Raw genomic sequence first — 24,281 nt, forward strand, 5'->3', positions numbered from 1 at the left:
ATTTGTACTTATCATTTTCTGATATTTTTATATTTCCACTCTTTTTTTCAGACTTAAGTTATGCATTTGGGGGCTGGAGAGATAGCCCAGCAGTTAAGGCACTTGTCTGGAAAGCATAATGACCTGGGTTTGACCCATGTAAAGCCAGTGCACAAAGTGGAACATGCCTCTGGAGTTTATTTGCAGCAGCTGGAAACCCTGGCACAACCTATTCATTTTTTCTCTCTCTCTCTCTCCTTGCAAAAAAATACATTTAAAAAAATATTTTAAATGTATTTGAAAAGTTATGCATTTTTATTTTGTTGACTTATTTTCATTTAGCTTCTCATTTGTGTTTCTTACAATTATAAGTAGCAACAATGATTTAATAATCAAAAGCCTCTTTAAGTGATTGTTTTGTGGACATTCAGTCCTTTTACTTTACAAAATGTAACGATGTATCTCAGTGTTTTCCATAAAGTATGTCCACAGCAGTTTGGTCATGTGGTCAACAAAAGAACCCCAATGATATTTGAAATTTGAACCACAGTGATAGTTGAAAGATTACAAGCAGATATGTTTACCATCACATGATATTAATGTTCTGTATTTTTTTATGGAATGGCCACTTATTTTTATGAAGATCCTATAATGTTTTCCTGGAGAGTCTGTTAATATGGAAATAAAACCCCATGTTTTTGAAGGCTTTTCTTTCAAGGCCAATCCTAATGTACCAAAGTACCTAATGATACTCAGTACTCCTGAGTATCAGAGTATTGGATATGCTCAGGTAAAGGAAGCCTGTTTTATTGTTTTGCTGTGCTTTATTCTTGAGGCGTTCACAGTCTTAAAAGGGTAATGTGTATGAACAAGTAAGTAGTATTTGAAATTTATAGCTTTCTCACAGCACACAGAATTGCCTTGACTGGTGGGTGTTCAGTGAAGTAGTAAGAGTCATAGTCAAGCATGTTATAGCAGCAGCCTATAGTTCTTTATATAATGAAGGTGGTTGGGGAGAGGAAACTATTTTATGAAGTACTCTTAAAATGGCTAGTTCATATGGTAAAGAGTAAGATTTCAGTTGCCCTACAATTGTAAAATATACAAACAAGATAATAAGTATAAATTGTAAAGGTCTCTATGTGCTCAGCAGTATATTATAATAGTTAAAAGCATTGGTTCTGTACTTGGACTACTTGAGTCAGAATCTCATTTCCGTTCCTGCTTCCTCCTTACCTTTGGGTGCTTAGAGGTTATTCTCTGTGAAATGAGGTAATGATAGTACTTTGCACATACAATTTCTATGAGAATTAAAGTCTCCATTGTAAAGCATGAATTTAGCATCATATGAAGCTATAATAATAAAGAAATGGCATTGTGATGAGCTGTCGGTTAAATACAATACCTAAAATTTTTTTTTTTTTTTTTTGAGGTAGAGTTTCATTAGTCCAGGCTGACCTGGAATTCACTATGTAGTCTCAGGGTGGCCTTGAACTCATGGAGTTCCTCTTACCTTTGCCTCCCGAGTGCTGGGATTAAAAATGTGTGCCACCATGCCCAGTCTTAAATTATTAACATAGCTAATTTAGGACTAGGGTATAGCTCATTGGTAAGGTGCTTGCCTAGCCATGAGTTTAGTCACCAGCTCAAACAACAAACTTCTTAACATAGCTGATTTGCTTCATTTTACACCTAGAGCATAGTATCTCTTTATAGACCAAATAATGTCCTCCCAAGCTTTCCTGTTGAAAGATTTTAGCTAGTACTTTCAAATGACCGTATTACTGAAGTCTATTCATTAATTAATCTGAATTACAAAATGAAGAATGCTAAATATAACCAATTTGAAGATCTGAACGTTTATAAATGTTTATCATATATTTTCAAAGTTCTGTTTAGACCCTAGACTATCCATTTGTGTATGTTCACTGAGCTAACAGAGCAAATCCTTATTCCCTTACTACTTTTCAGAGTAGGGCTTTAGAGATGGCTCAGCAGTTAATGCACTTGCCTGCAGAGCCTAAGGACCCAGGTTCAATTCCCCAGTACCCACATAAATCCAGATGCACAGAACACAGGCATGTGTCTGGAGTTCCTTTGCAGGAGCTAGAGGCCCTGGTGTGACCATTCTCTCTCTCAGAAAGAGATGGGGCGGGGGGAGAAAGAAAGAATAAAATATTTTTAAAAATATGTCTAAGAATCGGCTTTATGGTGACCAGATAATATGGATTAAAAAATACGAATAAACAGTGTAAATACAAATTGGAAATTGCATGATTCCATTTAGTCAAAATTACTTTTACCTTTACATTATGTTGTTGTATATGGTTTTAGTCATTGGATAAAGTTAAAATTTGCATTAACTGTGAGAAAAAAAAGAAACATTTTTAGCAGCAAAACATTACAACAGTTACAAGTAATTAGGCTGTTGGGATCAGCATGGAACTTTACAAAAATCATTTGCTATATGTACACTTCAACTAGACTGCCACATGTTTATTTTAATCATCACAGTGTCAGGGTTTGATAATATCTGACTGATGCCACATGATCTAAATGAATCCCTTTTGGGAGACTGTCCAAACATTGTGTGAACAGAGCCAGGCTTAATTATACATGAAACAGTTATCTAGTTTAGATGTGAGATTAAATTAATACATTTTTATAGTTCTTATTGTGGATTACTTCCCTTCTCGCTTTAGCTTACTACTTTCTTTTTAAAGGACTTCTTTTTGTTTATTTTTATTTATTTTTTTGAGAGTGACAGACAGAGAGAGATGGAGGCAGTGAGAGAGACAGAATGGGTGTGCCAGGACCTTCAGCCACTGCAAATGAACTCCAGATGCATATGCCGCCTTGTGCATCTGGCTTACATGGGTACTGGGGAATCGAGCCTCAAACTGGGGTCCTTAGCCTCACAGGTAAGCGCTTTAACTACTAAGCCATCTCTCCAGTCCCTAGCTTACTACTTTTATTTTGCTATGAAAAGTAAAATATGTATGTGTTGCCTTAGTTCCACTGAATCCTTACAATTGAATCTGAATTCTTTCTAGTTCCCCAGGTTCTACAAAGCTGCACAGCGTTCATCGAGAGGTATGGCATTGTGGACGGAATATATCGCCTCTCTGGAGTTGCCTCCAATATTCAGAGACTACGGTAAAACTTTCCTTGGCATTTTCGTTTTTATTTCTATCTAACTTATTAATATAAAATTATCTCCAATGTAAATAACTTTGATAACTATAATTTTTAGTAAGATAGTTGAGAGATTAACTTTGTATAATATAATAAGCTATATAGAGTTTCCACTGTATGCTCTTCTAATGGAATTTCATTACCTGTGATATCACAGAACTATACATCTTAACCTCTTCAATATTTGTATTTTGTCTCTTTAAAATATTTGAATATTTTAGCCAAGTCAGTCTGAACACATAACAAGTGTGATAAAAGATACTTTCCTTCAATTAATATAGGTTCTTAAGTAAAATCAATGAGCATGAAACCTTTTCTAACCACCTTGGACCAACTCTGTACTCTGTGCTTAAGTATGCATGTGTGGCATATTCCACATCCTCCTGGATATTTTCTGAAACAAAAGTAATAGTGTCCTCTTACAGGAGAGTAGGAATTTTCTTTCTACTTTATCTTTTAGATGCAAATATGTTTTGGTGTGCTGTTAAACCCTTTTCTTTCTTTGTGGGGCTTGCATGGTAGCTATGGGCATTTTGATATTTTAGTTGTAATATTATTTCTTCTGTGTTAGTATTCTGAGCACAGCTTTTATTTTGCTTATGCTACTGGTACAGATTTTACTGTGTTACAATTTGATGTCAGCCAAGAATTGCTTCATGTTGCTTCTGCCTCAGTAAAACATTTTTGAGTCATACGATTTGCATCTGAGGAATCTGTACTTATTTGTTCCTGGACTAGGTGCCATTCAACCCTTCCTTTGGGGATTGCTGAAATATTAAATATCCAAACTATTAGAAATTAAAAGTCCTATTTCCCTGTTCATATGTGTATATTTCAGAGATTATTATCCATTCTAATATTAAAGGTATGCCCTAATTTTGCAAGAAAAATAGTTGTGTTATAAGATATCCAATTACTGTCCAAGTCTAAATATAACATTGAAATATAATTGTTTAACAAAAATAGCAGTTTACAGAAGTAAAGGTGAGCCCTTTAGCCTAGAGGTTATTTACATTTTAATATTAAAGCTGTGTCCTTAATTGCCTCATAGATGTCTGTCTAATGGTAATATATGTCATTGTTACTAAAGTTCAGTTATGTCTTAATGGATATAAAAATTTGGCAAGAACAGCAACTCAACCAAAGTAGAGGTGAACACATTAGGTAGCTGCTTTCTAGTTTCAAAGCATGTATTTCTTTCCTTCAGTAAAAACAACTTTGTCCTTTTCTGTCTGGGTTAGCCATGAATTTGACTCTGAGCATGTCCCCGACCTGACAAAAGAACCTTATGTTCAAGACATCCATTCCGTGGGTTCCCTCTGTAAGCTGTACTTCCGAGAACTCCCAAACCCTTTGCTCACCTACCAGCTGTATGAGAAATTTTCTGTGAGTACCTGTCTCTTTTGACTCAAGGTCTTCTATGGAACTTTGCTGTGCTTTTATTCAAAACATGTGAGGTTTGGTTTAGTATCATGTATGAACTGGGTCTGTGACTATAATAGCAGTAGTTATTGCTAACTTTCACATTGGCATTCTAGTTCCAGCTTTGAGGCACTCATTACCCTGACTAATGGTTACCACCATGCTTTTAAACAATTACAAGTGAGAAAGTTTCAGTGTTCACCACATGTGAAAACAGAGGAGTCCTCCTTGTTGTAATATTATTTCTTTGTCATATAAAATCAAAGTGCAAAGTAGGTTCATGTTAGAGTAAATGTAAGGGAAGAGCTCTCCTTTACAAGCAAAACACAGTGGTTCATTTTGCATTGTGAATGTTGCAGGATGCCGTTTCAGCAGCCACAGATGAAGAAAGGCTGATAAAAATCCACGATGTCATCCAGCAGCTCCCACCACCACACTACAGGTAGGTAGGTCATGGCTAGAAATCATTTGAACTATGATCATGGCTTTCCACCAACAAAATATTGTACAAAATTTACTCAAATGTATTGTATATATTACCCTAATATTACTTTATCTATTTCTGAATATCTAGCATATTATGATAATAAGTCCAAACTGAGTTGGATATTGCCATATATATATATATATATATATATATATATATATTTCTATCTCATTACATGTATATAATTCTAGCTTCTTCTGCATACTTTTTACTTGATATCTCTTTTGATCCTGACTTTTTATCTGAATTTCTTTTTATTTTTGACCTTTTAATACATGTATACAATGCATTTTGATCCTATACCCCCCAATTATTCTCCCTTCCTCTGGCTTAAAACTTTTTTTCCATTAATCTCCATCCTTACATTCATACATTGTTTGTTTGTTTGCTTTGATCCATTGAATCAAGTTAAGATTGTTTCCATCCTTGTGGATGGGAGGTTATTTACTGAGAATAGGCAACCCATGAATAAAAAACGCCACAGTTAGGTTTGAGGAGTGGCTTAGCGGTTAAGACATTTGCCTGCAAAGCCAAAGGACCCAGGTTCAATTCCCCAGGACTCACATTAGCCAGATGCACAAGGGGATGCTTGTGTCTGGTGTTTGTTTGCATTGGCTGGGGGCCCTGGGACACCCATTCTATCTCTCTTATCTCTGTCTCTCCCTCTTGCTCTATCAAACAAATAAATGAAAAGAAAAAATACTTAAAAAAAAAAAACCACAGTAAAAACCATGACTCCCCATCCCCTAGTAATCATACATGACCACTGTTTCCTCTGGGAGGTATGGCATCTCATAGAGCTTTTTCCCTTCTCTGGGGAGGTGTTGAGAGGCTCAATCTTGAGTAGGTCACTACATCTACTGTGAGCTCATGAGTGTAGCAGGCAATTCAAACTTAGAAGACTGCATTCCATAGCTCCATTTGCCATTCTCCTGAACTTAATATTCTTTCTTCTCCCTTTTTGTGACGTTTCCTGAGCCTTTAAGGTGGTTTGATTGTCATGTGTAGGGCTGAGCACATACTCCTTGCTTTTTCTTGCTAACTGTGCCAGATAGACTTCTCTGTATTAATCTTGACCCTTTGTATCAAGAAACTTCTGAGTGCCAGGCTGTAATCAGTGCCAATCTGTGGGATCAAACATACATATTAAGAAGGTAGTGTGACATTCTGTCCAAGTAGATTAACCACAGGATTGGGTTCCCTCTCAAGAGCACTTAGGCACTGGAGCTAGAAGGGTGTATTTAGGGGGAGAGTGCAGGGTCAGGCAGTGCACAGTAGTTTGGTGAGTCTGAGAGGGTACAGAGTCAGATAATATGAGTCCACTCACAGCAAGCTGACCAGGAGACTGTCTGATAATCCAGGAGCAGTGTAGGAGGGTGACAAGGGATGGCAAGCTTGCCCACAGCAGGATGGTGCAACTGGGCTGATGGAAAGACTATCAAGATCATGCACTATAGAGGGCACATGATAGAAGGGCAGTGACTGGACTGGCCTAAAAGACTCATGAGAGTAGGTATTGGGTAGGGGACTGGGTTAGGAGTGCAATGACTGGGCTGGTGAGAAAGAGTCACAAGAGTGGGTGGTGGGGAGGTTGCCGGGGTTGGCCAACTTAAGTGTGTGTATGTGTGTTCTTGAGTGTACATGAATGTCTGCCATGGTGTTCTATGTGTATGGATGTCAGAAGACAAATATGGGTGTTGGTCCTCACCTTTCACCTCATTCAGGGCAAGGTCTCTCATGTTTTGCCACTCTGTTTGCCAGGCTAACTGGTCCTTGAGCTTCCAGGAAATGCTTCTGTCTCTGTGTCCCATCTATAGGTGTGTTGGAATTAAAGAAAACTGCCACAGCTTCCATCTTTTACATGAGGTCTGACTTGAACTCATATAGTCTTACTTGCACTTGCACAGCAAGTGCTTTATCCACTGAGCCATCAAGAAACCCACCTCACCACTAAAGACAGACACCTCCTAGGGTAAAAGGATGGAAAATGATATTCCAAGCAAATAGAACTAAGTGCTACTCTCCATAGAGGCTTCTTTTTCTCTCAATTCCATGTTAGACCCAGCTGAATCTTTGTTGCTTTATGTCAACCAGTCTTATATTCCTCTCAGTTATCTTTATCAGTTTTAATTCCTGGAAAGAGAGAGAATATGTGTATATCTGTGTCTGGTTTAACTTAAATTTAAGCTGATCATGTTTTATTTACAAAAATACCCCATTACTTAATGTTAGAACATCCAGATTTATTTAAATATAGCAAACTTTGAGTGGACACAATAAACAAGAACATTAGAATTTGAGTTAGCCTATTCATTCCTAAAGATGCTAGCTGTTCAGATATTCTCTCCTAATGCCTTTTGGTCATTTTTTAGGCTTATAAAATACTACGTTTATTCTTTCAAGGAAGTGTTTAAATCTTTCTCTATTGTCTACTGCAAACAGAAGAGCATAACTTCAAAGTATTTTATCTAGAAAGCTTTAGTGAAGGAATCAATTTTTAAAAATATTTTATTCATTTTTATTTAATTTTTGAGAGTGACAGACAGAGAGAGAAAGAGGGAGAGAGAGAGAGAGAGAGAGAGAGAGAGAGAGAGAGAGAGAGAGAGAGAATGGGCGCACCAGGGTCTCCAGCCACTGCAAATGAACTCCAGATGCGTGTGCCCCTTGTGCATCTGGCTAATGTGGGTCCTGGGGAATTGAGCCTTGAACTGGGGTCCCTAGGCTTCACAGGCAAGTACTTAACTGCTAAGCCATTTCTCCAGCCCAGAAGGAATCAGTTTTAAAGATATTTAAATATGCTAGGTAACAGGAAAATGCCCGGGTTTGAATGGTCTTTTTTTTTCCCGTTGTGGTATTTAAAACTTACAAATCAATGAGCTGTTGTATTCTCTGTGTCTTCGTAAGTGCCTTCTGTTAGCATGCTGTATTTCATTTCTAGAACACTGGAGTTCCTGATGAGACACTTGTCTCTTCTAGCAGACTACTGTTCCATCACAAATATGCATGCAAAAAACCTGGCCATCGTTTGGGCACCAAACCTGCTCAGGTAATCTATACTTGACATATGACCTCTAGAAAATGAATTGTCCTGAATGAAAGTCTTACATCAGTTCCTTAAGGAAAAACTTAAAAGGCAAGGAAAATAGTTATTTTGTTATCATTTCACAAAAACAGGCATTTAAGGCAAGAAACTGTACAAGTTTATTTCTTCCAATGGTTTGTAACTGATAATCCTGAAAAGGTTTCTTTTTTTTTCTTTTTACAACTCTGATGGGAATATTGTTGACCCCACAGATCAAAACAGATAGAGTCGGCCTGCTTCAGCGGGACAGCAGCGTTCATGGAAGTGAGAATCCAGTCTGTAGTGGTTGAGTTCATTCTCAACCATGTAGACGTGCTCTTCAGTGGCAAAATCAGTGCAGTCATGCAGGAAGGGGCAGGTATGGCTCAGGTGGCTTGTGTTTACAACCAGAAACTTCTACCAAAACTCTAGAGTAGAAAATTCTACATTTACTATCTTGGTTAATATAGTATGACACTTCTAGAAGACAGCTAAGTTGTGTCTGTGCTGCAAAATGTACAAATTGACAGTTATTTGCTGTGTGTATGCTGAATAGAATAGTACATTTCAGGCCTATCATGATCTAAGTTTATGACATATCAGGCACATTTTGCCACAGCTGGAAAAGTGGATCAGTGGATAAAATGCTTGCCATTCAAGTGTGACAACTCAAATTTGGATCCTGACAAGCCAGGTAAAGCTGGATGTCATAGCATGAACTTCTGTAATCAGTCCTCCTGTGTGCGATGGGAGGCAGAAACAGCTAGCCTGTCAAACACAGCAGTGAGCAGCAAAACAGCCTGGCTCAAACAAGGTAGAGGTGAGGACCAGTACCCAAGATTGTACTCTGATCACCACATGCATGCTGTGGCATGCTCATGCACACTTGCTCGGATACACACACACACACTTGCCATATGCCATATCATGGGTGGCAAAGATACAAAATAAAGCAGTGAAGGAAAAAAGAATCTTTTCAAAACTGAAAATACCCAAGTATTGGCTGGCACTCCTTTTCTCGTGTCTTTTAAGAAAAGAAAATAATTAAGTTATTTTTCACTGTGATCTTGTCACCTACTTCTCACTTTATATAAAGCACCATGATATTTGCTGTTTATAAACTTTGAAGAAAATTTGGAATACTAATAGGTATATAAGTGGATAGACACCAGACTAAAACACATGCACACATAGCTAACTGTTCATTTCTTTCTTCTGTGAAGCTTCTCTGGCAAGGCCCAAGTCCCTGCTGGTGTCTTCTCCATCCACCAAGCTGCTGACATTGGAAGAAGCCCAGGCACGAACACAAGGTCAGGTCAATTCTCCAATTGTGACTGAAAATAAATATATTGAAGTAGGAGAAGGACCTGCTGCACTTCAGGGGAAATTTCATACCATAATTGAGTTCCCGCTTGAAAGGTAAAATTCATTAAATCCTACTTTAAAGTATGATCTTATAGCTGTCTATAGATTGTAATTTTATTTCAGTCAGTTAAAACTTTGCATTTTTAATTATATTATTGACCAGTTCCAGAAAAAAAAAAACTGCTTACTTAAATATAAATGATACTTAACACTTTTTAGGGAATGATAAAAGTCATTTTTGCATAGCATTAAAACACCATGTTTGGGATTGGAGAGATTGCTCGGTGGTTAAAGGCTCTTACTTTCAAATCCTGTTGCCCCACTTAGTTCCGCAGACACCCATGCACAGTGGTATGTTTGTAGCAGCAAGAAATCAAGTTGTGTACACACATGCATGCTCATACACGCACACACACACAAAACGAATGAATAAATAAATATTTTAAGTACTTTTTAAAAATCATGTAATTTTAAAAAGGAAAGTTAGTTGTACAGAGAAAATGGTTAAAAGTAACACACTCACTCTGTGGTGGTGATTTCCTTTCTGAGACATGTCATTTAGGAATGTGTTAAGGAATGAACTGTAGTGAAGCATCTTTTTCAGGAAGTAATGAGTGGACAGTAACTTGCTTGGCCCTGCCTCCCATTAAACTTAGTAGTTCCCAGCAGCATCAGCCTCCCCAGGCACGTTTAGACATGCAGATGCCTCAGAGCTGCCCAGGCAGAAACTCTGGAGGGGTCCAGAAGACAGTGTTTCATGAAGCTTTTCATGTGATGCTGATCATTGCAAGAGTTCTACAACAGTGTCCCTCTCAGTGTTCCTTCTAGCTGTGATATGCTGTTTCTCTAAAGAAATGATCATGATGTGGTCTATGTATCTTCTTTACTAGGTTCTAGTGGGAAGACTAATGTATATGAAAGTTATTTTCAATGTTTCTGCTACTCCCTTGGCTATTGCACATGAATGTAAGAATCTGGCTTCTCTAGAGTGGGTAGTACTAATAAAACATGAGAAACTTTCTTCAATGTTAGTATATTCCTCTAACTTATTTTTGCTTTCCATCACTAAAAATGTAACTTGTTGGACCATAATCTTACTTTGTCACTTCCAAGTTGCTCTTACTCAATCTGGTTTTATGTTTTGGGTCCCTAATTTACTTTAAAAACAAACAAAGTCTTTACTGAGTAATGATTTTAAAAGTTGGTATTAAGTTGTAAATAGAGTTGGGTTTCATGAAAGCCTGATTTGCTCACACTAATTTAATAGCATTAAGGAAGTTACTTAAACTTGTAGTGTCTTCATTTAATCAACTTCCTGGTATGATTGTATCTGATTAACAGCACAAACTAACTGCACATAAGATAACACATTGTCTGCTATTGAATATGTACTAGTTGTTATTCTTAAACTTTTCTTCTTTCTTTGTCCCTGTTCTTTATACTAACCCCTAAAATTCTCTGTGACTGTTTTACTTTTGCAGACTTAATGTTAACAGTTATACCTTACTTTCAACTATTTTGTAGTTTACCAGGTTATATCTACCTGTGAAGAACTATGTCAAAGTTATTTTTGTGAAACTAGTTACTCAAGTTAGCACCTGCACATTTAGCAGTCACATAGTAGAGTGTACTACTGTGTGGAAGATAGAGACTTGTGTCTTCTTCCCATTGTACCACTCCAGCCTATTGCCTTCTTTTGTCATCTGTTTATTTCTTTTCTACAAGAAGAGATAGACCCATGGTTTTCTTAATACTCATTAGCTATTTTCTCTTTCATAGAAAGAGACCTCAGAATAAGATGAAAAAATCTCCTGTGGGCAGCTGGCGTTCCTTTTTCAACCTGGGGAAATCATCATCTGTATCTAAACGGAAGTTGCAGCGTAATGAGAGTGAGCCTTCAGAGATGAAAGCCATGGCTCTAAAAGGTGAGCATCACTGCAGCCTGGTGGGTCCCTGCTAGGGTGCTCTCCTCAGGACTTGCTGTAGTTTTGCACCCCCTATGCCATCTGACATGCCTTGCTGTAAAATGTTCATAATTGTGTGGTACAAGTGGATTGTCTTTGTGACTATCACTAACTCAGAAGGTAACATAAATTCAATGTAGAAAAAGAATTAAGGAAATGGTATAGATTATATAGACAGTCTATGTAATGATTTAAAACTTATAATGTCTGATGGGAATATGACCAATGTGCAATGTGTCCATACTATAAAGTTAATAATAATAAAATAATCATTAAAAATTAACAATGTGGGACTGGAGAGATGGCTTAGTGGTTAAGCACTTGCCTGTGAAGCCTAAGGACCCCTGTTTGAGACTCCATTCCCCAGGACCCACGTTAGCCAGATGCACAAGGGGGTGCACGTGTCTGGAGTTCATTTGCAGTGGCTGGAGGCCCTGGCATGCATATTCTCTATCTATCTGCCTTTCTCTGTCTGTCGCTCTCAAATAAATAAATAAAAATGAACAAAAAAACCTCACAATGTGGGCCTGGGGTGATTGCTCAGTAGTTAAAGACACTTGCTTGCAAAGCCTGATGTCCCAGGTTTGATTCTCCAGTACACATGTAAAGATGCACAAAATAATGAATGTGTCTGGAGTTCATTTGCAGCAGCAAGAAGCCCTGGTGTGCCTATCCCTCCCCATTCTCTCTTTCTCTCTCCTTAAAATAGATAATAAAAACATTTTTTTAAAAATTCACAATATATTTGTAACATAGCTTATACATTGTTGATAAGATTACTGTTATGGAAATGTTTTAATCTGTATCTTACAGATTTAAAGATGACAAATTCATAGTTCATCAATCCTTTCAAATTCATGGCTGTTATAACCCAAAAAGCATTCTTTTTACTAGGTGACTCATTAATAAGCGTTATATTCCATCAAATAGATCATTACTATAGAATAAATTATGCTTTTAAAAATAGTTTAAAACTCATGCTCTGATAGTACGTTTCTTAATCTAGAAAGGAGCATAAAACTTTTCCTCCTAGGTAATGTTAGAGGTCATATTCAGTTCATTTAATTCATTCACTTTGGAATCAGCATTAGATTAGTTAGACAGCAGGATGCAGATAGGGTATTAGGGTAGTGCCCCTGCCTTCAGAGTGTAATTGGGAAGCCATCTGTATAATAAACTTTGGTGAGCAGGCATAGTTGTTGAAATAGAATTCTTCATCAGGTATTTATAGCAAACATTGTCATTTCTTATGGGGGTTGAGTACTGGTAATCTGGATAGATAACCTTTGTCTTGGATGTTGAAGGATGAATAGGGATTCAACTGACCCACAAGGAACTAAGTCTGACAGGTGTCAGCAGAGCTTTGTTTCCTGTAAGCGCTACAAGAAAGACTTCTTCCTGACCTTGCCTAGCTCTTTATGGCTCATGGCATTTCTTGCCTTGAGGCAGCATCTCCCCATCTTCACAGGGCCTTCTCCATTATGTCACTCTGTGTTCTCTCTTCTTACAAGGTCACCGTCATTGAGCAAGGGGCACTGTAAGTCCAGTATAAAGTCATTGGAGGTTATGATGTTGATCTTTAAGAAATACATGAGAAAAATCTTTTCCTTCATCTCTGCTCAAATCTGTAATACTTTAGAAAAGAAATTTTCATATAGGAAAATGGAGTACTCTACACAATAGGATGGTAAATTGAATATGCATAATGTTGGAGAAAACACCATGCCCTTTAACTACGTAGTACTTAGTAATAAAACAAAAAGCAAAAGCAGAAACATTGGTCAGTGAATTAAATGGTCACACTGTTTGTATTTGGTTATTTAGGTGGCAGAGCAGAAGGAACCCTCCGCTCAGCTAAAAGTGAGGAGTCTCTTACTTCTCTCCATGCAGTTGATGGTAAGACTAACAGTATCAGTTATTTCATTCTGCGACAGACTATATAAAATAGCATCAAGACAGCAATTTTATGAATATATGTTCAGTAAATAGACTATGTAGAATACAAATTAATTTAGTATCATTCAGATTAAAGTTTAGTGTTATGACTTTAATATGATAGTATTTTGGTTTGATCACTATTTATTTATATAAAATGGCTCAAATGTTTTAAATCAAACATTTGTATTTGTTAATGCTTAAAAACTGGTGTTATTACTCTCTTCCTTTAAATTTTATAATGAGAGCATACTGTGTGTTACAAAACACAAAATTAAGCAGTTTTGGTATTCACTGATCAGCTTCATAACAGGTGGTGTTCATTAACCAGAAAACAATTAACACTTGGTGATGACAACTTTAAAGTGAATCTACTTAAAATGGGAACATTTTAATGGCAAATAGTGAAAAAAAGAATGTAATTGCAGTATAACTTGAAAAACAGAACTAAATATGAAAATAAGTAAGGCATGTTTTATTTAGTAAACATTAAATTAAAATTGAAATTATTACTAACGTTTATTACAAGGAACTCATTTCTAATTTAGAAGAAAGTATAACTTTACAAGCCATGTGAGAAACACTATCATTTGTTATTTGGCAGATTATAAAGAAAGCCCCTTTGCTAAAGTAATCAAGTACCTCTTTGATTTTCAGCTTTCTGTTTGTCATCGGCATGCAAACTAAAGTCTTTTGAAGTACTCTTGGTGTCATCACCCTGAGCAATTTCCTCATCTTCATTCACTAGTTCTAACTGCCATGTCTTCACTGACCAGTGCTTCTGCTTTTGCTCCTCCCACACCATTTTATGAGTGACTAGTATCTAAGGAGTTTTCTAAGATTTTCAGTTAAAGTGAAGTCAAGACAATCTATAAAAGCAATGCATTGGGCTGGGCAGATGCTTGGGTCATGCAGAAAATCCTATTTGAGTGGTGATTGTAATTGCATTGATACTTGCATTTATGTTAAAAATAGTTTTTGTCTTTTTATATTACATTTTCACTATAGAAATGATAGAAGTCCTCATAGAACAGTGTTTCATTGTTAGGAGTAGATCCTTGAGAAACATCATAAAACTTTGTCCTGTATACTCTACCACTCTTGAAAGACTTGCTTGAGAACCTGAAATCCAATTACTATTAAAATAAAAGAAATTAGTTTAACTGTCTGAAAAGAATCCTTTACTAAATGTACATAGATACTTTTTAAATTTATTTATTTATTTATTTACAAGCAAAGAGAGAAGACAGACAGACAGACAGAGAGACAATGGGCACGTCAGGGCTTCTAGCCACTGCAAATGAACTCCAGATGCATATGCCCGTGTGCATCTGGCTTACATGGGTCCTGGGGAATCAAACCGGGGCTCTTTGGCTTCACAGGCAAATGTCATAACAGCTAAACCATTCCACCAGCCTTATATAGATACTTTTCAATTAGTTCTTTTTAAAAAGGAAATTAGGGTACTAAAAGGTATTTTCCTTCTATTTTCTGTGAAAGTACTATTTTATGTGATTAATTATGCCCCACAAGTCAAGTGTTAAACCAGTGATAAAATATGGTACAAACAAATGAAAAACTTGACCAAAGTCAAACCAAGGGTCCTTAGTCCTTTTCTTCCCCAGGCTGTGGAATGGTGATTCTCTATCTGTAACATGTGCCTGATAGCTTGAATTTGGTGTAAAGAGTTCTTCTACCGAAAGTTTGAATGACCTTTGTATACCTAGAGATAGTTTACAAAAAGAAAATGGAAAATTGCATTTTTTTACCCTAAGCAATTAAGGTGACTTGTCATGCATTGTGCTTCCTGTAGCATTCATGCTTTGACACTGTACATTTTTACCAGGTGATTCCAAGCTGTTTCGACCCAGACGACCTCGATCCAGTAGTGATGCACTGTCTGCCTCTTTCAATGGAGAAATGCTAGGGAACCGCTGTAATTCCTACGATAATCTTCCCCATGACAATGAGAGTGAAGAGGAAGTGGGGCTGCTCCATATTCCATCTCTTGTGTCTCCTCATTCCACTGAGGATGTTGACTTGAGCCCACCAGATATTGGAGTGGCCAGCCTGGATTTTGATCCAATGTCATTTCAATGTAGTCCGCCTAAAGCTGAATCAGACTGTCTGGAGAGTGGGGCTTCCTTTCTAGATTCCTCAGGGTACTCACAGGATAAATTGTGTGCCAGTAAGAAAGATGTAGAAGCAGGTGGTAGCCAGTGTCACACTCCAGGAAGCACTGCAAGTTCTGAACCTGTGTCTCCAGTTCAGGAGAAACTGAGTCCGTTCTTCACCCTGGACTTGAGCCCAACTGAAGACAAGTCATCTAAACCATCCTCATTTACAGAAAAGGTTGTGTATGCTTTCTCTCCAAAGATAGGACGGAAATTAAGCAAATCACCTTCCATGAACATCTCTGAGCCCATTTCGGTGACCCTCCCACCTCACGTTTCAGAAGTTATTGGAACTGTTTCCAATAATGTCGCTGTGAATGTATCACCTCCAACCTGGGACAAAAGTATGGAAGAAAGAGATGTCACAAGTAGGTCCCCCACCCAGGTAGTAAAGCTGAAAGCAAATGAGAGAGAGGCCCAAGAAGGATGCGAGCCTGAAGTTCAGCCCCTGGAGCAGGCAGTTGCTGAAGAAGTAGAGTTGCCCGGGTCAGAGGAGCGGCCTGTCCCAAGCAGTCAGAGTAAGGCCGTAGCTCCTGGACAGACTCAGACAGGTACTGTTGGTTTTCCTCCATTCTTTCTTTGAGTTAGAGGGATCTTCATCCTATGTGCCATCTGTGCCTTTTAATAGAGAAACAGCTAATCTGTAATCAAACAGAATGTTTATCTGAGTGGTGCTGAAGGCTCAAAGCCCTAAATTAATATCAAACAAAACTCCCCAAAGGGCCCATGGCCCCACTTCAGGCCTTCACAAAAGCCCCTTTGGACAGTTAGTATTCTTGGATAATTTTTACATAACTTTGTAGCTTTTGATTCTCTTTTCTAATACAGTTCTTTATCATAGCCTTACAAGTTAACAAGCCACCCAACACCATCAGATGTAAAAGCTGTTATCACAGTCTGTAAGCATTGGACACTTGTGTTCTAAGCAGATTTTTCTAGGTTAAGTGAGGGAGTTGCTTCTCCCAACCGCATTCTGAGGCTATTCAAGAGGAGCTTGCACCTTTAAACACTAGTTCTCCTTCTGAACCAGATGTGCGTTCAACAGCATTTGCATGCGGGATAGAAGATCTTGGATTGCCATGTTGAAATATGGAAGGCATCTGTTCTTAATTATCACATGGGGAGTGTTTGGCTTTCCATATAGGATAACATAAGCTACCTTTTCATTCTCATTTTTTTTCCCAATTTCCCACTAGGAGCAGTTACCCATGACCCCCCTCAGGATCCCGTTCCTGTCAGTTCAGTCTCTCTTATCCCACCACCACCGCCACCGAAAAATGTCGCCCGAATGTTGGCATTAGCTTTAGCTGAGTCTGCACAGCAAGCCTCAACTCAGTCATTGAAGAGACCAGGGACTTCTCAGTCTGGGTATACTAGTTATGGAGACATGATGATGGCTACAGCTGAAGAGAAACTACCTAGTTCCTACCCTAGCATTGCTCTAGATAAGACCTACTTCCAGACGGACCGACCAGCAGAGCAGTTCCACCTCCAGAACAGTGGACCTGGGAATTGCAGCCAGCCTATTCTAGAGACAGCAGCTACTGGAGATCCCACCCAGTCCAATATGACTGAATCTGGGGAGAAACATCAGCAAGTAGACTTGCCAGAGTGTCAACCTCATCAGAGTCCTCTATCTGGGGACCCAGAAAAGGCTAGAATCACTTCACCTCCCTTAACAGACTCAGAGAAGTCTGATAATCATGGAAGCTTCCCTGAAGACCAGGATGGGAAGACCAGCACACATACAGTCTCCTTTGTGGAGCAGGACCAGTCTCCACTCCATTTTTGTAGTGGAGATCTTCACCCTTCCTACCTTGGTGTAAGTGTGGATAAATCCCATCAACCCTCAGAACTTCCAGACAAATCTCACATGCCTTCTAATTTGCCTAGGGATAAAGTCTATCCTCTTTCTGGGTCCCCTGAAGAGAATACCAGCACAGCCACCATGGCTTATATGACAGTAGCTCCAGCAGTGGCTGAAATGAGCACCAGAGATGCCAACTGGACCATGACTGCACAGCCCACTGCTGCTGATGTTGCAGCTGCCACCCTTCAGCGCATGCACAGAACTAACCGTCCCCTTCCCCCACCTCCTCAGAGGCCAGCAGAGCAACCAGCAGCTGTGGGGCAAGTACAAGCAGCACCAAGTATAGGATTCAATAACTCCCATAAGGTAAGAAGGGAGGAAGCCAATGAGGTAAAATGCACTATTTCCAAAGGTATGTCATTTTCAGCAGGGTGTGTTGTACTCTTTGAGGCAGATGCAGCATTATTTTCCAGTCCAGTGGGAGGTTTCCATGAAATAGTTGCCACTTGAGGTTAGACTTTGCCATTACCTGGCACTGGAGGATGAAGCAGTCCCTTGAAGACTATAGTTAATCACCCTGCTGTCTTGTCTTCCTGAAGTATGTAATTTCTTCATAGTAATACAGAGAGTCCTGATGGAATACACAACGTGGCCTGTAGGGTGTCAGGGATGCATCACTGATTATTTGTGACTTTGGACAAATCAGTTAACCACCCTGGGCCAGCTGCTGACATCTACTTCATGAAAGCATTCTTAGTTAACCACCCTGGGCCAGCTATTCATATCTACTCAGTGAAAGCATTTCTCTTTCAAGGTGTTTGGAAGGCTGCCCCAAGCTTTTCAGAAGTATAATAAGTACTTGGAAGTTTCTATTACTATTTTCTTAACCGTAAACAGCAGATTGTGCATAATAAAATATCTGCTTTGATGAGGAAATGTTGGCTATAGAATACTAAGATGTTTTCCTAATTTTCTCAAAAAAAAAAAATGCCACAGGTTTTTGTGGTCACCTTAATAAATGTTAAATTTCTAGTCTTTCTCTCAGGCACTGTGTATCTGCAGTATTGCTATAGGGCTCACACTTGCCTAATAGGTCCACAGATAGGGTGGATGGAAAGCACGTAGAGACAGTCACCTCTGAGTGTCTTAGAGAAGTCACTTTATTGTTCGTCATTGTATTTGGAGGGTTTAAAGCTACTATGTGCAACTATGAGAAATTTTGAACATCCTTCCAGGTGATTAAGCCAATATTTTGAATAAAATGAATTGAAGAAAATGTTTTGGGTGTTGAGACTAAGCTAGAGTACTAGGTTGGGGTATGATTGTTAAGATTGATAATATTACTTGACTAAACCTATATTTGGGTTTGTGCATTGGCAACATCTCACATTTTAAACCCTCAGCATTTCTCCAGAGATGGTACCATATAGCAGCATAGCTCTTCTTTTCCAAACCATGACGACAGTTCCAGTGTGACTACGTGGTCTGGGAAAGTTCCAGCTACTACTCAAATGGCCTAGATTTGTGATAATAAATGCCTTGACATTTGATTTCAGAAGGGATGCATTAAAAATGGACTCACAATGTTGCTGTTTTCCAACAGGTTCAGGGAACAGTTCCAGCTCCAGAGAGGCCACCTGAACCTCAAACCATAGGTGACCCAGCACCCATTTTTGTCAGTGATGGCAGTGCAGTTGCTCAGTGTCCCATGGAGGCCTGTGCTGCCCAGCCAGGCCTCCCTGAGAAAGTACGGGAAGGTGCCAGGGCCCCATTGCTCCACATGCGTGCCGAGTCTTTTCCTGGCCACTCTTGTGGCTATGTTGCCCCAGTACCCCCCACAAGGACAGTGGAGAGCAAGGTGGCTGCTGCCATGCATTCCAACAGTGCAGATGTTACCAACAACTCAAACTATCACTCCTTCATCACTGCATCATCTGCCTCCATGGATGATGTGCTGCCTCTGCCACTTCCAGTCCCACAGTCTAAGCATGCTTCTCAGAAAATAGCTTACTCCTCTTTTGCCCGGCCTGATGTCACCACTGAGCCCTTCGGTCCAGAAAACTGTCTGCATTTCAATATGACTCCAAACTGCCAGTTCCGTCCTCAGAGTGTACCTCCACATCAAAAGTTGGAGCCACACCAAGTTTTTGCTGCCCGGTCAGAGCCACCAGCCTCCATGGGTCCTCATTATAACACCTATGTGGCCCCAGGAAGAAACATGTCTGGACATCACTCCAAGCCATGCAGCCGGGTTGAGTATGTCTCGTCTTTGAGCTCCTCGGTTAGGAACACTTGTTACCCTGAAGACATTCCACCATACCCCACCATCCGGAGGGTGCAATCCCTCCATGTCCCCCCACCTTCTATGATCCGCTCTGTTCCTATTTCACGGACAGAAGTTCCCCCAGATGATGAGCCAGCCTACTGCCCAAGACCCCTGTACCAGTATAAGCCATGTCAGTCCTCCCAGGTCCGCTCAGATTATCATGTAACACAGCTTCAGCCTTACTTTGAGAATGGACGGGTTCACTACCGCTATAGCCCATACTCCAGCTCCTCAAGTTCCTACTATAGTCCTGACGGTGCTTTGTATGACGTGGATGCTTATGGCACAGTCCAGTTGAGGCCACTCCACCGTCTGCCCAATCGTGATCTTTCTTTCTACAATCCTAGGCTGCAAGGAAAGAACTTGTACAGTTATGCTGGTTTGCCTCCACGTCCACGAGCCAACATGACCAGCTATTTCTCTGGTAATGACCATAATGTAGTCAACCTGCCCCCAGCTGCTGATATGAAGCACACGTACACATCATGGGATCTTGAGGACATGGAAAAATACCGCATGCAGTCCATCCGAAGAGAAAGCCGAGCACGACAGAAAGTGAAAGGGCCTGTGATGTCACAGTATGATAACATGACGCCAACTGTACAAGATGACTTAGGAGGGATCTATGTTATCCATTTACGCAGTAAATCAGATCCTGGGAAAACTGGACTTCTCTCAGTGGCAGAGGGGAAGGAGGGGCGGCACCCAGCCAAGGGTGTCAGTCCTGAGGGAGATGACCGCTTCTACAGGAAGTACCCAGAGCCAGAGTTCGATAGAGCCCACCACCACGGAGGGTATGGCAGCACACCAGTAGAAAAGCCATCCCTCCCACAGAAGCAGAGCAGCCTTAGGAACAGAAAGTTTCATGACATGGGTTGTAGTCTCCCAGAACACAGGGCGCATCAGGAAGCAAGCCATAGGCAACTGTGTGAAACAAAAAATGGACCACCTTACCCCCAGGGAGCTGGCCAGTTAGATTATGGGCCCAAAGGGGTACCAGATGCTTCTGAACCAGGCAGCTACCATAACTCTGGAGGGAAATATATCATATCAGGACAGGAGACTCTAAGACTGAACCACAAGGAGATGAGGATCTCCAAAGAGCTGGAGCGGCCACGAGCCAAGCAGCCACCTGCCCCTGAGAAACACTCCAGAGACTGCTACAAGGAGGAAGAACACCTCCCTCAGTCCATGGTCCCACCCCCTAAACCTGAGAGGAGTCACAGTCTAAAACTCCATCACACCCAGAACCTAGAGAGGGACCCCAGCATGCTCTACCAGTACCAGACCCACGGCAAACGTCAGAGCAATATGACTGCTGTGTCCCAGTATGACAACCTAGAGGATTACCACTCGCTTCCCCAGCACCAGCGAGGGGGCTTTGGAGGGGGGGGAATGGGGGCTTATGTACCCTCTGGCTTTGTCCATCCACAAAGCAGGACATATGCCACAGCATTGGGTCAGGGGGCATTCCTGCCCACAGAGTTGGCATTGCCGCATCCTGATACACAGATCCATGCAGAATGAGCCCTAGGAGCAATAGAGTTGAAGCAGCCTCTGCTGGACAGTGGACTGTTCTATTTTTTTTTTCAATAACCAAAAAGATTTAAAAAAAAATCCCTGACCACATTAAAGAACCCTAGTAAAAGTAAACAAATCACCATCATACCCCCTTCCCTACTTCATTACCACATCTTCCATTTATAGACTGTGTCATTTTTTGTCTTTAAAAAGAGATCTGAATGATTGTAAAGCTCTGTGTTGAAAACCTAGTAAAGAAATTTGTCACAGTCCCTACTTGCCATATAGGGCTAATTTGTAAGAGCCTGAGAACTGCCTTTAACTGATTGAATTTAACTTTGTCTTCTTCTTAGCACTTGCTACCTAGTTCAGAGCAGTTTGCATCTATTTCCTGGTGGGCTTCAGCATTTCCTGTTGTATTTCTACTTCCCCATCAGGGGCCATTCAGTTTGCCCTGTCTAAGAAGAGGCTTGGAGGTTAAGTTAGCATGGAGAAAAACTCCTTGGTCCTTCAGATAAGTCATGTAGACTGTTAACAACAATATGGTTAAAAAGTAAGAGTTAGGATTAAACATTTCCTGAAGAATCATGTAAAATGACAGACTCAGGCTTGGCTTAACCCTGTTCTTTACATTCTTGTATCTATACTTGTTCACAGAGGTCATTGTGCAAGCTTATATCACTACAGAAGAGCTGATTTTTTATTTGTAGGTTAAAATTTAAGGAAATTTCTTAGATGGAAGAAAATGCAATTCTTATTGTCAGTGAACTCATTAACAGTAAGCAGAACATCACAACATGCTATTAATGTGCTGCCTGTCTGCTGATCTCCCCAGCAATGCTCACTAAATTGTAGTTCTAGTAAAACACCCTGTTTGTTCTTCTAAATCAGCAACTTTTTTCATTAAGAACAGATTAGCATGGTTTGATTGGATGAATACAATTTCTTACGAATATAAACTTAGCTGTTAATTTCTGTTTCTAAACAGAGAACCCCTGAGTACACAGTCCCTTCCCACCAGCTGGCACTCTGAAGAGTCATGTGGTGTTGACTTAAACTGTACTTGTGTGATCACAGTCTTACTGTACTTTCCATCTATACCAGCATTTTAGGATTATAACTCTGCAAACATGTTAAACATGTTGATTACTCCAGACTTTCTTTTGAAAGTTGCATTCCTTATTAGAATAGGAACAGCTTTACTCTATTTTCTCAGCCCACCACACCATAGATGAGCCATACTAGCAAGGCAGTCCTATACTTTAAATGAGCTAGATTGACATTTCATTCCATAACTTATGATGCTACTTGAGGTTTGTCCACTCACGTATTTTAAGTAGTGCATGGAAGATGCAGGAGACTTCATTCCATTTATTGGTTGGTGGCTGCTCTGGCATCTCAAGACTTAGAATTGTCTTACTGAGAACAAAGGAGGATATCTTTTAAGAAGCTAACATCATGCTGCTATTATTGTTGTGAAATTGTATAAAGATTAGGGTTCAGGATGGTCTTTTTTAATTTTAAAAAGTTATGATTGCATTTAAGGGTTTATATTTAGAAAAAGAAGTAAAAAGTTTTAAGAACACATTTGTATGTGGAGATAAGTCTATAAGGTTTTATTGTGTTCCTCAGAGTTAACCAGAGGGCTACAGTGAAGTCCAGAGTAGAAATCTAGAAACACCAACATGTCCAAAGGTATGTGGAAACTTAGGCATCTGCATTAAAAGTAAAGACCCACCTGATAGCATAGTCACCGGAAACCTGTTGGACTACTTCCATCTAGCACCACATGCACATGTGGGAGTTTGATCTTTAGTGAATGCAGCACTAATATTTGTATTTGCTTTACCCTAATCATGTTGTCAAGTAGGCAATCCATTGCCTCTTGGAGATCATACCAACCCTGAAAGTTCTTACTTGCAGCAGTGAGGGAGGAAGAGAGGCTTGTGTAACACAGAGGCACGTGGTTTCAGTAATTGTGTGCCTGGACAGAAGTGGTGGAAGAGCCAGGACAGTTTTAACATTTGTGGATTTATGATCACATATACACATTGTTTACTCCTGAAACTGAAGTCTCTTTTATAAATACTAAGGCTAATCCCTTAGAACTAATTTCTTTATTAATAACATCCTATGGGCTTGGGAATGCCAGGTAAATATTTTGAATATAGAATACTGATTCAAGTTACTGGTATAAGTATGAAAACAAATGTTAGATAAAGTCTAGAGTTACTTAATGTACCTAGCAACAGCCTTAACTTTGGATTCAGTTATTTGAAAAGCTTTACCCACATCTTTCCCTAATATTGTGGGTTTGAAATTAGATGGCAAATCACTGTGAGCCAGGTTACCTCAGCACCATCCACCTTGTGAGTGGCTTCTTCAACGTAGTAACTGGAAGTATTGACATTAGGATTAAGGAAATGCAGCTGCCTTATGCATTAATCCTATAATTTGATTCTATTGATACATTCATAGCCATGTCTCCAGATTTTCTCTTGGCAAAATTCTGATTCCATAGTTTGGTTACATTAAAATAGGTACTCCCTGGAGTGCAGGCTAGAGACCTTGCCAAAGGCTCCTACATGCCACAGTCTTATAAGTTTAATCTGAGCCTATTTCTTACTGGATTCAATTTCTTTTTAAACATGCATTCGTATACTTTAAATGTTCAGTTTGAAGAAGTCCCTAGGATAGTCCCATGGGTAGGGCCTGCACATTTCTTACAGTGCTAAAACATTTTTTTAAAAAAATGTAGGATCAGGTTTAAAAATCCCAGGATTAATTCTGTGCAAAGGAGGGACCATGAAGGTGAGTGAGGATGGAAAATGGGATGTCAGTAGTGGGCGCATATGGTGTACATTTGAAATTTATTCCTTTAGTTTGGGAAGGATCCTATAACATCCATATCTCTGTTCCACCCCCACCAGTCACCCAGTAAATGTATTGGCAAAGTGTCACCTGAGCAGAGAGTGCAAGAAAGTCATAAGGAGAGCTGAAGTATGTCAGAAAGTTACTTTCAAATGACTAGAGGCATGCGAT

At 39.6% G+C, this 24,281-nt stretch overlaps 1 protein-coding gene across 3 annotated transcripts in view; it reads left to right on the forward strand.

Moving 5' to 3' along the window:
• Arhgap32 (Rho GTPase activating protein 32) overlaps window positions 1–24,039 on the forward strand; it is a 340,655-nt gene extending 316,616 nt beyond the window's left edge. For all 3 annotated transcript variants that reach the window (XM_045146281.1, XM_045146280.1, XM_004665482.3), the window contains 11 exons: window positions 3,033–3,135; window positions 4,416–4,560; window positions 4,956–5,038; window positions 8,022–8,129; window positions 8,378–8,523; window positions 9,368–9,563; window positions 11,289–11,434; window positions 13,298–13,369; window positions 15,255–16,133; window positions 16,779–17,758; window positions 18,996–24,039. In XM_045146281.1, the coding sequence (XP_045002216.1) occupies window positions 3,033–3,135; window positions 4,416–4,560; window positions 4,956–5,038; window positions 8,022–8,129; window positions 8,378–8,523; window positions 9,368–9,563; window positions 11,289–11,434; window positions 13,298–13,369; window positions 15,255–16,133; window positions 16,779–17,758; window positions 18,996–21,245 (5,108 nt within the window). In that variant the 3' untranslated portion in view covers window positions 21,246–24,039. The remainder of the gene's footprint in view (window positions 1–3,032; window positions 3,136–4,415; window positions 4,561–4,955; window positions 5,039–8,021; window positions 8,130–8,377; window positions 8,524–9,367; window positions 9,564–11,288; window positions 11,435–13,297; window positions 13,370–15,254; window positions 16,134–16,778; window positions 17,759–18,995) is intronic.
• The last annotated feature ends 242 nt before the right edge of the window (window positions 24,040–24,281 follow it).

Source organism: Jaculus jaculus, chromosome 3, assembly GCF_020740685.1.
Source record: "Jaculus jaculus isolate mJacJac1 chromosome 3, mJacJac1.mat.Y.cur, whole genome shotgun sequence".
Classification (NCBI taxonomy): domain Eukaryota; kingdom Metazoa; phylum Chordata; class Mammalia; order Rodentia; family Dipodidae; genus Jaculus; species Jaculus jaculus.